The following is a 14,124-nucleotide window of genomic DNA, read 5'->3' on the forward strand; positions in this document are numbered from 1 at the left end:
GGGAAATAGTGGTGTACAAACGCAGGAATCCATGCTGTTTCCAGAATGCCCATTCCAGTGGAGGGACTTTCTTCCTTGTGGATTCATACAAGTAACTAATTCTCTAGATAATCTTTCAGGCTTGGCTATTTGTAGTTGGTTTAGGCAACTGATCTTTATCTTTGTGTTTCCTTCTATTGAATAGCACATTGTTTTGCATGTAGGGGTTAGAGATAGGTACTGTACCAGTGATTTCACCGGTATGAGGAATTCCCAGATGAGAACATTTCTTATATAGTCAGTACCTTTTCTGCAACTTTTGTAGTGTTAAGATTAAAATCGAGTCTGGCTGTAGATTTTTTTAGAATTCTAAAATTTATTTTTAATTGAAAAATTTTATTTAATTTAGAATATTTTTCCATGGCTACATGATTCATCCCCCCTGCTCCCCTTAACCGACACGCAATTCTACTAGGTTTTACTTGTGTCATTGTTCAAAACCCATTTCCATATTATTGATAGTTGCACTAGGGTGATGCTTTAGAGTCTACATCCCCAATCATAACCTGTCAACCTATGTGATTAAGCAATTGTTTTTCTTCTGTGTTTCTACTCCCACAGTTGTTCCTATGAGTGTGGGTAGCATTCTTTCTTATAAGTCCCCCAGAATTGTCCTGGATCATTGCATTGCTGCTAGCAGAGAAGTCCATTACATTCGATTATACCACAGTGTATCAGTCTCTGTACCATGTTCTCCTGGTTCTGCTCCTCTCGCTCTGCATCACTTCCTGGAGGTCGTCCCAGTTCACATGGAATTCCTCCAGTTTATCATTCCTTTGAGCACATTAGTATTCCATCACCAACATGTACCACAATTTGTTCAGCCATTCCCAATCGAAGGGCATCCCCTCATTTTCCAGATTTTTTCTGGCTGTAGATTTTAATATTTTTATTAAGGAGAGGATGAGAGAAGAGTGAAGATTTAGATCAGTGATGGTGAACTATGGCACACAGAGTGTTGTCTGTGGTCACATCCAACCCCCCCAAGTTCATTGCTAGAAAAGCAGAGGGACAGAGGGACTCGAACAGAGCTGTTCCTCTCCCCCTCTCCACCGTGTCTGATGACATTTTTTCACATCCTGCCTCTCTACCCAGCAGCCAATGGGAGTGTCCAGCAGGTAAGGTGGGCAGATCACAGGTGGCAGACCTGGAGGGGAGCAGAGCACTCGGACTACTCCCTTCCCCCTCTCTACACGCACTGAGGACATTCCTCACTTCACCTTCCCAGAAGCTCAATGGGAGCACTTCCTTCCTCTCCTGTGTGGGGTGAAGGGGTGAGGTGGAGTGCACTCCACACTTGGTAGTGGGGAGGGACATGGCATGTGGCCTCTGGGGGCAACAGGGCATGGCACTGGGTCTGGGGGTGGGGTGGGGGCGGGGCCCAGCAATCCATCTCTAGAAGGTTTGCCATCACAGATATGGATCCTTCCTAAAGAAAGGATTACTATATAGCCCGCATTTTGCTGACTAAGACCTAACCTTCCTTACCACAGCAACCACCTAGCGAGTCTTGTCTGTGTCCATCTGGGAAGCCAAGAGCGAGAAATCTGGTGGGGCCTCAGTTTATCTGACCTTCTGCCCACTGACTCACACTTCATGTGTGGTGAGCCAACGGTTGCCCTTTCTCCTTTGCCCGGGTCACCCAGGGGACATCTGGCTTGCCTCCTGGTCCCTTACCTCACTTGCTGGCTTTTCCTGCTGGCCACAGAGGGCGCCAGTGTTCATCCTCTTCTGGTGCTCCAAGTCCTGAAGCAGGGCTGTCAAACTTAGCTGGAAATGGGAAGCCAGTTCCCACAGGAAGAGCCCCTGGTCTCAGGCCGACTTGGTTAAAGTCGAGTGTTGTCGGCTTTACTCCATTCTTATTTCACTTGTTAAATATCTCCCGATGGCAGTTTAATTTGTATTGGATGGAGCCTGAGTCTATTGTGGGTCCCATGAAGCCGTGGCTCTTTGGGCTTAGAGTACACAGGTTTTATTTGGGGTCACTTAGAAGCCTGCTCTTTGTCCATGTGCCCTGCTCCTTTCCATCTTACTGGGAAGTGCTTCATGAACATATAGGTCACTGACCACCCCCTCGAGGTGATGAAGACCATCACAAGCCGTGATGGGTCCAGGTTTACTTCCTGCTGTTCGAGTTAAGGTACTTTTCCAAACATTTATGAACATGCGAATGTGGAAACTGCAAGGAGGTGCCACTCAGTCAGCCTAGTAAGCTCAGGTTATGGGCAGAGCGCAGCGTGACCAGGGACTTTTCTCCTGTCACTCGAGACAAGATGCTCTGAGTTCTGGCACGCTCCCTGCGAGCCCCCAGAAGTGAGGAAATGCCTCTCATTTAGGCAGTGCCTCGGCTTTTTATTTTTGTCTTAGCTAACTCTTGGCTTCTTCGTTGTCAAGATGGAATGCACTTTGGATTTAGAACGAGCAAACTAGAGCTGGAGTTTTGGATGAACTTGTATTAGGGAGGGAAGTTGGGGAAAGCGCCCACTTTTCCCAAGAACCGACTTGGCCCGGGTCTGCTCCTTTGAGAGGCCGGTGCCAGTGGCCCTCCTTGGTCTCTCTTCTCTGCTGCACAGCAGTCCTGCTCTTTCTCCTCATGAGGGCACTTGAGTCCGGAGGGGCTTAAATCCCTTTAGAAAGTCTTTCCCACTTTGACCCTTTGTGGATGGCGTGAGTTGGCTGGGCTACCGCCAAGGACATGTGGGATCTGAGGCCTCTGTTTGATCTCGATGGGCACCCAAAGGCTTTAGGGGATGTAAGGCACCTCGCCCTTACGTTCTCCCCCTTGTCTGATGCTTGCTGCCCCCAGAAAACCCACTGGGATGTCTTTGGCAAAACCCATATCCCAATCCTGGGCGGCTCTTTAGTGGCTTCCGTAGATAGTCTATATTATCGGACTTGAATGCCTCTCTCGGTATTTTTACACTAAAGAGCCTCAGGAAGAGCCCATGTGGCATTGCTTGTAGGCTATTCTGGTCATTAACATTCCTACCTCTCCAAGAGACTTCCACTGCTGCTCTAGCTGGGGTGGGTGTGCAGGTGAATGTCAGCCTTACAGAAGTAGCTTCCTTTCTTCTCAAGCCTGACATTGCCCAATAAGGTCGCTGTCCAAACCTCACGATGCTGGCTTTCCTCTGATAGATGGTGCAAACCATAATACAGTCATCAGGCTAACTCGAAGACAGGAGAGAGTGTGCAGCAGATTTTTTAAATGGGCCTATCTGAACCCAGGTATTCCCTTCAGGACATTATCACTGGGTTTCATGTTTTGTCCAAGACGTCTGGTCACCGGCTGGATAATCCTTTGCTTTTCTGTGACCTGGTGCCCTCTCGTACCCTACACCACTGCTAGTTTTAATGGTACTGATGGACTGTACTCCTCACTATTAAGTACTAACTCTATGCCTAACATGTACCAGGCATTATAGTGAGCACTTAAAAATACGTCATTCCCTCTCAAAGCAGACTTAGGAAGTAGATGGTTTACACTTGAGGAAGCTGAGGCCCCCCAAGCTCAAGTGACTTGTGCAGGGTTAAACGATTCAGAATCCAATGCCCAATGCGGGCCGAGATTCAGGTTTTTCTGTCCCTGCCAGTTAACTGCTCACAGACGAGGTTTTCTAAGCCTTCTTTGATCTTGAGGTACTGAATATAAAGTCTTCATTTAGAATGTTTGTTTCTGAGCTGCTGTCTGGGTCAGAAAGAACATGGATGACTGCTAGGTGGTCTCTGGCTTAGAGTTCTCTCAGATGTTCATCAGTTTCAAATGTCATTAAGGAATCTAATCAAGTAACACTCATTAGCATATATGTGATAATGAAATTAACCGGATACCTTTCGGATAGTTGAGTCCTACAAATGGGACAAATGATTTGGAGGTATTTTTAATGAATGAAAGATAGGTTAAGAGCATTTCCTGAATGATGCAATGAATGAACACTTAAAAGCTAGCAAGAGGGCATTGGGTTCCTTGGTGAAAGATGATGAGAATTATGTACAGAAAGGAATAGATTAAAGAACTCAAGACAACATATTTTCACAATTTTTCTTTAGACTTGACCTCCTGCTTGTTCTTTAAGCTTCAAGAAGGTCAGAAACTGATATATACTCCCTAAATAAGGAGAATTAAAGAAGTAGTACAAAGCCACGGATGCTGAAATTCTTCTTTGTAGGCTGTCTAGGCATTCTTTTGATTTTTATGTAATGGAGAAGGAAGGAAGACCAACTGCATGATCTGGCCAAGAGAGTCCAACCATTTCTATAGTCCTTTAATAGAAATGTATGCCCTACTAAGGGCTTTGGGTAGAAATAAACTTATTTTCAAATTGACAAACAGCCTACTATCGAAAGAAAATTGGCTTATAGCAAATTCAGTAGTGTTTTTAAATATCTAATAAGCCACCGCTCAATAAGTTTTTCATTTTTATTTTCTGGCTTATATCTTGATTTTTATGGATTAACTAAAGCTTTAAGATGTTTTTTAAAAGTAATTGTAAAAAAAGTCAGATTTACTTCTGATTTTGGATGACCTCCACCTGCTATTTTGCATTTGGTCTGGCCCTTTGTAAATGTATTCGTTTCTTTACCATGTCATGGATTTGGAGTTTGGATTTGGGTTCAAAGGCCATCTTAGCTTGGGCAAGGCATTTCACTGGAGTCAGTTTCTTCCTTTGTTATATAGAGATAATATTTGTATTAATGTCAAGGCAATAGATGCTAAATGATAATGCCTTTATTGTTGCAATGAACCATTAAAAAAATAGTGTTACTCTGTTGTAGTCTTAATTAGTCTGAAAAAAAAGACTTTCCTATGTTGAGTAAGGCATAATTTTCAGCAGCCTTGAGATATGTGTGAGTGTGTGTGTGAGTGTGTGTGAGTGTGCGTGAGTGTGCGTGTGTGCGTGTGTGAGTGTGCGTGTGTGCGTGTGTGTGTGTGAGTGTGTGGTGCCCCTCTGTCAAGCTTTAAAAGTTTGTTATGCCAAAGATTTTAGAATGAGACTAAAATACAAAGTAAATCTCAGAAATAGAACAACCCACCAGTTCATTCACAGTAATGTACTCCTTGAATAAAATACTTAGTTGTGAGATAATACTTGTGTCATCGTAGTCCTAACTTTTATAGTTTATTCTATGCAAGTAGATCATTCACTCAGGTTCCCTGATGTCTCAAGTCCAACAAGCTAATTTGAAAAAAGCTGGCAGTGCTGGTTGAAGTGGCCACAGAGCTGTTGTGTATTTTAAAACCTGTTCATTCGGCAGGACATCTTAGCAGGGAAAAATAGACGTATGCATTTTCCTTCTCCGTTTAACACTCACTTAAGTACTAAATTTGAACGAGTTGGGAATATTCCTTTTAAAAAAGCTTAGCACAGAGTAGGAGATCCCAGCTCTATTTTGAATTTTGAATAATCAATAACTTCCTGTAATCACAACCCTCTTATGACGCAGTAGATGTCAGATGTGATTCCAAACCTCTCTTTTGAGGTAAACCTGATGATGAACTTTTCAAGCTCATTGAAGCTAATCTGCAGAAAAGAGACCTGTAGTCTATTACCAGGTCCATAGTGAAGCTTTTATTTCTTGGTGAGATCTGTCAACATTCTCTATCAAGAGCCCAGGGTTGGGATAGAGGCATTGGTGTAGAGCCTCAGTGCTAACGGGAAGATTTTTACAAAGAATTTTGAGAGCCAGTATTATCAGGTACTCTTAAATAGAAAAATACATATACACATTAAAAACCCAAAACATTCTACCTTAAAACCAACACTGAGAAATGGTTCTAAGGCAGAAGAATGGTAAAGGCCAGGCAATCAGGGTTAAGGGACTTGCCCAGGGTCACCAAGTTAGGAAGTGTCTGAGGCCAAATTTGAACCCAGGAGACTTTCTGTCCTCAGACCTGACTCTATTACCTAGCTATCCCTTGTACACACATTTTTCAGATTAATCTGCATTTTTAACATTTTCTCCATCACTTTCTTAGCCTAAACAATCAACAAAACAAATCAAGCTCTGATTTGTAGTGTTTGCTGATTACGGAGGTATAAATGGCTCATACTGAAATCTTAACAATAGGCTTCAGCAGATCCCTGAGTAGAGTTCCCTATCATGTTGCTTCAAACAATTAGGCTTTATGGAAAAGTTTTTAATAAAAAATGTCTTGTGGAACTCTGTAAGATTGATAGACTACAATAAATTTAAAACTTCTATCCTTCCTGAGGACTCAAACAGGACCCTTTTAAGTGTTCAAATACTCTATTTGAATTTTTGTACTACAAATCAGGACATTTTAGATTTTTTTTTTTCCATGTTCTTAAAACTAAAAGAACCAAGAGTCAATTTTGAAATGATCTCATCTTAAATTATTTCTGTCATATAATATGTGAAATGATGGACAGTGTTTGCTGGCAGTTTGAATACTTCCCCCAGCATCCCCCTCCTGCCCCCCTACAGTAGGATTGTAGACTCAGCTCAGTAGGGCTGCTGATGGTTGAAGTTAGTGTTGGGATACTTAGATTGCTTTTCTCTTAAAGTTCCTCCCATCTTGGCAGCAAGCGTCTTTCTACTTTAAGGTCTTTGACTCTAAGCTGGTTTAGGAAACCACTTTTTCTCCCTTACTTTCTAGATGAATGAAGAAGTGTAATAGATCGTCTGAGGGTAAAATGAGTCGGAGTGGTCCCTTTGATCATTCCTTAATACCAGCTAAGTGCTCCCATTGGGTTGGAGTGGATGATATTTCTTTAGAGTGAGTCTGATCTTAGGCGTTATCCTGGTTTTTGTGCTTTTAGTTTTCATTTTCCATCTGGGAGTTTTGTGCATAATTAATTTTTTTAAAGACAGGATGACTAGACAGGGTCGTACCTCCAAAGGTTTTTTTTAGGTATGTGCAACTCATTTGAGCAAATTTAGAAATTATTTAGAATCCTGGCAAGAGAAACTTGGTACTTTAAGTCGTTTACCAAAAATCTGATTGTTTTGCTTTTATACCCTTCATTTAAACTTTCTTTGAAAGCAGAATGAGTGTTCTGTGATCATGGCAATGATACCAGTAACTTTTTCCACGTAGGATTAAGCTGAAACAACGTAAAAATGAAGGGTGTGTCCCAGTGGAACAGGAACTTTTCTTGAAAATGCACAAGCTGGATTGAAGGGATTTGTGTCCTATTAAACTAGTAGGATGATAAGTCATAGTTGGCTGTCTCTCCCTTTACTTGGCATGGTTTAACGTTTCAGCAGACAGGTTGGACCATGCCACCTCCTTGCTCAAGAGGCTTCAGTGATGAAAAATAAATTCCTGCCTTGCATTGAAGTCTTTCAAGCCTAGATCCAATCTGTCTTTCCAGCCTATGTCACGGTATTCTTCTGCTTCCATCTGCGTTGGCTTACTTGCTCTGTTCTCCACACAGGACTCTGCCTCTCCTTCCTCCTTGTCTTTGGGCTCTCGGTCTGGGATTGTTTTTCCTGAGTCCCACTTCAATTCAGCCTGCTCGGTCCCCTTCCTGATTCTCCTTTCCTCCCTACTAAGAGCTCTTCCTTCGGCTCGGTTACTTTGTATCTCCTGCTGGGTCTCCGTGCTTCCCTTTACTGCAATAGCTTTGGTCAAGAAGGAAGGCACTCGGTCTTGGCACTTTGTATCCCCCACCGTGTAACACGCTGCCCTTGGCCATTGCGAGGGTTATTTAGAAGTTGCCGGAGCCTTTCAGAAGGTGTGCTAATCTCTGCTTCATCTCTTTGGCAGGTGACAGTGAAGGGATTTAATCCTCTGATTCAATTTGCCTACACAGCTAAGCTCATCTTAAGCAAAGACAATGTCGATGAAGTCTGCAAGTGTGTCCAAGTTCTGGGCATGCATGACGTTGAAGAGTCCTGTTTTCAGTTCCTCAGACTGAAGTTTTTGAACCCGGCCGCAGGCCAGCAGGAAGACCCCGCCAAAGAGTGCGGCCGGAAGGCCAGCGCTACCCTTTCGCCATTGGATCCTGGGGAGCTGGACACAGACGAGGCGGCCGAACCTCTCGACAATGGGCACCTTCAGGCTTCTCGCTGCAACGTCCACGCGTGGAAAGACCACGAAGAGGCCCCCCCTCCCACCCGAGACCAAACCTACGAGGCCTGCTCAGGGAAGGGCGGCGCCCCTGGGTCAGCGTCGTTAGGCCCAAAGTACAGGAAGTTCCAGAAAGCCTTTGGGACCGACAGAGTCCCCACGGGGGAATCGAGCATTCAGGAGATTCCAGCATCAGCGTTTGTCTGCGTCCCGCCGCGAGCAGCCCGAGACTGCCCGGATTTCCCGAGGACTCCGAAGCATGAGGACGTCCAAGTAGAGATGGGCGATGAGGAGGAAGCCGAGCCCACGGAGAATCCGTGTCGGCGCAAAGCCGAGGTGGCGCAGCCCCCCCCAGAGCCCGCCGCAGCTGCCCCCGGCTTCTACGCGCTTTCTCTCTTGCACCCCTATGAACAGTACGGTGAGGCGCCTCTCACAGGCGTGCAGAACCTGACTGTGCTGTCTGAAGGCCCTTCCGGTGCAGACGGGGGAGCCGATAAAGCCGCACCGTCGACGTCGGCTCCAGGCCGCCAAGAGGAGCAGCCCGCCCCGGCCGATGAGCGAAGCAGCGTGGAGAGGGAAGTGGCCGAGCACCTGGCCAAGGGCTTCTGGACCGACCTCTGCAGCCTGGACGCCAGCGGCCAGCCCCAGCTGGCCCCGGCCAAAGCGTGCGCGGAGCACGCCTTTTCACCGAGGAGGTCCGAGTGTCCGTGGCTCGGGATCCGGATCAGTGAGAGCCCCGAGCAGAGCCAGAGGACCTTCACCACCCTGAATGCCGTCAGCTGCCCCTTCATCAATACGCTCAGCGCCGAGGAGTGTGCCAATGACTTGGAAATCGGCAGCGACGACTTTGCTCCGGAGCCACAGCCGGAGCCTTGCCCCTACGCCTGCGTGATCAGCCTGGGGGACGATTCCGAGACGGACACGGAAGGGGACAGCGAATCGTGCTCGGCCCGCGAGCAGGAGTGTGAGGTAAGGAGCCCCTCCATCCCCGCGGCTAGGGCACGGCAGGGCGGGAGCTGCTTTTCAGTGCTCACGCCCAGGTTCTCCATCGTGCAGACCCCGAGCAGGGAAATTGCTCAGACTTGGCTTAGAATTCCCAGAAAAGCTTGAATGATTCTGCAAACGTCAGCTAAGTTTTTACCTCCAGAAGCACACGTAATCGCTGACTTCATCGGTCTCTTAGGGCTCTGCGGAGATTGGTGATGACTGTGTTATATTTACGTCTTACGAGGACAGGAGGGAATGATTATTTGTTGTATTTTTTTCTTCTTATCAGGATAGTAGGTACTGAAATGATTGTGTCGATCCTTTTAATTTAGGGCTCCATCATCTTGCTTGAGCTTTACCAAATAGCTGAAGGGTAGTAGTGAGTTATAGGGGCTCAATGGATAGAGAGGCAAGCTTGGAAATATAAACATCCTAACTGTGTGACCCTGGGCAAGTCACTTAACCCCCATGGCCTAGCCCTTACCAATCTTCTGCCTTGGAACCAATACTTTTTAAGTATCGATTCTAAGACAGAAAGGGAATGTTTAAAAAAATCATTATCTAAATTGCCAGTGATAAATTGTATCAGAGAAAAAAGTGATCTTTTTTTTTCTTATCCAAATTAAATTCTTTATTGACAAAATGTATCTGTTTTCTTTTTTTCTCCCTTTTTAAATTTAGAATATTTTCCCACGGTTCCATGATTTGTGATTTCACCACCCCCCCCCCCCCCCCCCCCCGCTTTTTTCTTTCCCTCCTTAAACTGACAAGCATTGTTCCACTGGGTTAAACAATGTATCACTGTTCAAAACCTATTTCTGTGTTATTCATATTTGCCGTAGAGCGATCCTTTAACATCAAAACCCCAATCATATCCCCATTGAACTACCTGATCAGTCATATGTTTTTCTTCTCTATTTCTGCTCCCACAGTTCTTCCTCTGAATGTGGATAGTGTTCTTTCTGATAATTCCCTCCGAATTGTCCTGGGTCGTTGCTGCTAGTAGAGAAGTCCATTACATTCGATTGTGCTACATTGTATCCGTCTCTGTACAGTGTTCTCCTGGTTCTGCTCCCCTCACTCTGCATCACTTCCTGGAGGTTGTTCCAGTCCTCATGGAATCCCTCCAGTTCATTATTCCTCTCAACACAATAGTATTCCATCACCAACATGTACCACAATGTGTTCAGCCATTCCCCAATCGAAGGGCAGCCCCTCATTTTCCAATTTTTTGCCACCACAAAGAGCGCAGCTATAAACATTTTCCATATAAGTCAAACAAAAAATACCCAAGGTATTACAAATACCCCTGTGAAGACTTTTTATGTCACCATTTTATATCTTTTATTTTTTCATAAATCATTTCCGTGACTAGTTTCATTAACACTATATTTCTTTTATGTTTTATCATAAATTGAATATAGCTAGAATGTAATTCTTACATTTTGACCTATAGAAGTTAATAGTTATTTGCACATCAGTTTTCCTACCACTGGCAACACAAGTTTGAAAGAAGTTACTTGTTTCCCCCAACTTTGGCCAGGAAATAAATCATCTAATCATAAATATCTTGGTAAACTATCATTAACCTCCTTGATGTTAAAGGAGGGAATATTTTTCTTTCAGAACTAAACTAAATTATTTAAATCAATTTATAATATTCTCTTTTTGTAGTTTTCTTGATGTTCTCTGTAGTTTATTAAGCAAAACATGAAACAAGTAATAGACCAGTGGTAAATTTGTACTTTGAGCAAGTCATGACTATTTAGTGCCATAATTTCTTTAATTCATGATAAAAGTTATATTTTACATTTAAAAATTTCTTGAGGACACCCTAAAGAGCTTTTCTTTGTACTATATTTTGGTAGTTACTATATTAGAAGTTAAAATGTCTCAGTATTATCGCGACAATAGTTTTGATATTACAATCTCCAGGAACTGCTGCTTTAAATTATACAGGTTGGAATGATGCTTTTTTTATTCTTCTTTCAAAGGTTATTGAGTTGTTTTTAAGAGTCAGTAAAGCTCCTCCATTTTTATGCTAAGAAAAAGTAAAATGTAAATTTTTTAATGTATCAACTAAAACAACCATTTTTCTCCTATCTTCAGTAGGAGATGAAGAATATTTTTTAGATGCTATATTTGAAGTTATAATCTGTTAAGTTAGTATACTAATATAAGTAAATCTTAGAAAGGAGGCTTTGTGGATATATTGTTCCTAATTTTTTAACAAAGTAAGAGATTGAAATGTCAGCAATTGATATTTTTAAATATCTGAGACCAGATTTGAATCTAGGATTGCCTCTCTCTAAGCTGGACTCTATCCACTGAGCCACCTAATTGCCCCTGAATTTATTATACTCTGTAGGATTAAGTTAACCCAGTTTCCAATTAATTTTTCATCTTTTGCTTCAGGGAATCCTTATTGAAGATATTAACATTGCATTTATGGTTGATAAAATATGTAGTTAATATTTCTGCTTTTCTGCATTTGTGAGGTTTTTATGCCCTTGCACAGCTTAGAATAAGTATGCCCTTTTCTATTCCTATTTTGTATTCTTCAGAGGTCTCTTATATTTACTTTTCTAAGATTGTATTCAAGTCTTTCATATATTTGTTTACTTTTTGGTTAAACTTATCTAGGTCTGAAAGGGGTGAATTCAGATGTTCTTTTATTATTGTTTTACTTTTTGTTTCTCCTGGTTACTCATATAACTTTTCCATTCAGAATTTAGATATGCTATTTGGTACATCTGTGTTTAGGATTGATATTAATTCATTTTCTGTGGTATTTTTAGCAAAATGTATTTCTTTATTTAATTTCTTTTAATTGGGTATTTTTAGTTTTTGCTTTTTTTGGAAGTCATACCTGCTATCCTGAGCTTTTTACACTACAAATTTCTAACAAATTGGACCCTCATTGTTGCAAGGGAATTTTTCTATATTTCACTAATTAACTCACTCTCCTATTCACTATAGTGGTACTTCCAAACATTTGTTCCTCATACTTCCTATGATTTTCTGTCTTTCCACCTTCTTGGCTAAGAGCCTTCCCTCATATTTTCCTGAAAAAAAAAAATTGAAGCACGTCTTCCCCCCCCCCCCGCTTTAATATTCAGATTCCTTCTGCCACTATTTTTGATTAGTTCTTCCCTCAATCTAACCTTTTTTTATTCTTGTTTCCATTAATCCCATTCCCACATGTTTCTCTATTGAGTGAGATGTATTTATGAGTCCAATTATGTGTGCGTGAATATGTATTCTCCCCCTTCTTTGACTAGTTCAGATGAGAGTGAAGGTCAAATTTCACTTGCTCTCCCCTCTTACTCTCTTTTTCTTAAATAGACTCTTACTTGTACCCTCCATTTATGTTTGATAATTTCCCCAACTTCTCTCAGTGTATTTATTCATTTTTCCTACCCTTTCCAATCTTGATTATCAAAACATAACAGAATCATTCTTTGCCAAATTTGGCTCCCTCTACAACCCAATGATGTTAGAGTTTTGAGGGATGACCTCAAATAATTTAACGTTGTTTAAATTCCTTGTGTTTTCTTATATTATACATTTTGCCTTTTTATGCTTCTCTTGACTTCTGTTTGTACATTCAGTGTTCTACTTAGCTCTGATCTTTTCATCAAGAATGCTTGGAAGTTCTCTATTTAATCAAATGTCTGTAAGTCTTTTCTCCTACAAAATTATACTGTTTTTCCTGGATAAATTATTGTTCATGTAAGCAAATCTTTTTCTTCCTGGAATATCATTTCTAAACTTTCTGATCCTTTATGGTGGTAGCTGCTAAATTTTGTGTTATTCTATGACCTTTGGGTACTTGAATTCTTTTTTTCTGGCTATTTGCAGTATTTCCCCCCTTTTTGATGAAGAGGGGCTTTGTGTTTTGGCTAAAATGTTCCTGGGAATTTTCATTTTGGGTTTTTTAAAAAGGAGCTTTCCAATAGGTTCTTTCAATTTCTACTTTGCTTTCTGGTTCTAAAAGCTTTGGGCAGTTTTCTTTGAAATATGTTATTTAGGTGGTCATTTTTCATCATGACTTTCAGATAGTCCTCAGATTCTTAAATCTCACTCTTTTGTGTTACAAATCAGTTGTTTTTGCTCTGAGATAATGTACATTTTCCTTTTCTTTTTTCTTTAGTCTTTTAACTTTGTTTTTATATCGCAATTTGCATTGAGCTTTTCTTTGATCACTTCTGATTTTCAGAGCTTTATTTTCTTGGAAAAAGTAGTTAATTCTTTTTTTGATACCTTCCATAGCTCTCATTTTGTTTTAAAAATAATTTTTCTAGCTCTTTAAAAGCAGCAACAAAAACCTCTTGCTTTAACTCTTCCATGGATTCTAGATGGACTTGTGGCTGTGGTGCATTTTTCTTTGAGACTTCTTCTTGTAACCTTTTCTTCTGGATTTGTCTTTCTTCCTTGTCCTGATAACTCTTTATGGTGGAATTTTTCTTTTGTTTGCTTATTCTTCCAGCTTACTTCTTGACCTTGATATTAGGAATAAAAATTCATGTTTTTCCAGAATAATCTTAATTTAGTTCAATGATATTTAATATTGAACAATGGATACAATTTTTATACTCTTTATAATAATAGAGACCAAGAAGATACATGTTGGTTTATGTTAGTGCTGGCCTTTGTGAACTTCTGTGTATCTGTGTGAGGGTGTGAGAAGTTGTATCTGCTCCATGTTTATGTCCACATGCTGTTTTCACAGCTAAGACTCGGGGCTTGCAAGCTTTTATTGCTCCCAGAGTAATGTGCAGAGCCTGCTCACTGTTGTTCTTCTCTGAGCTCTGCAAGTTTTTGACCCAGTTTTCAGTCTGTGACTTTGTGTGTAATTGAGTTGCTTAGTACTTAGTTAAGGCTGACTAGCATTACCCTGCAATGTAGAATCCCTTCCCTGCCACTCCATCCAGCCTATTCAGTCCCCGAGTCCTACAATGTTCCTCTTTGTGCTGCAATTCTGATTAGACCTTGTCTCTGGTACTAGCCAACCTGTCTGTTTCATAAGCTACTCTAGACTGGAAAGTGACTCACTGTGACTT

General features: G+C 41.8%; 1 protein-coding gene across 4 annotated transcripts in view; it reads left to right on the top strand.

Annotated features, from left to right (window-relative positions):
* Positions 1 to 14,124, top strand: part of BACH1 (BTB domain and CNC homolog 1) — a 71,813-nt gene that overhangs the window by 42,139 nt on the left and 15,550 nt on the right. For all 4 annotated transcript variants that reach the window (XM_007493087.3, XM_056825968.1, XM_007493086.3 and 1 more), the window contains exon 3: positions 7,772 to 9,043. In XM_007493087.3, coding sequence (XP_007493149.2) covers positions 7,772 to 9,043 — 1,272 coding nt within the window. The remainder of the gene's footprint in view (positions 1 to 7,771; positions 9,044 to 14,124) is intronic.

The sequence above is a fragment of the Monodelphis domestica genome, chromosome 4, assembly GCF_027887165.1.
Source record: "Monodelphis domestica isolate mMonDom1 chromosome 4, mMonDom1.pri, whole genome shotgun sequence".
In the NCBI taxonomy this organism is placed as follows: domain Eukaryota; kingdom Metazoa; phylum Chordata; class Mammalia; order Didelphimorphia; family Didelphidae; genus Monodelphis; species Monodelphis domestica.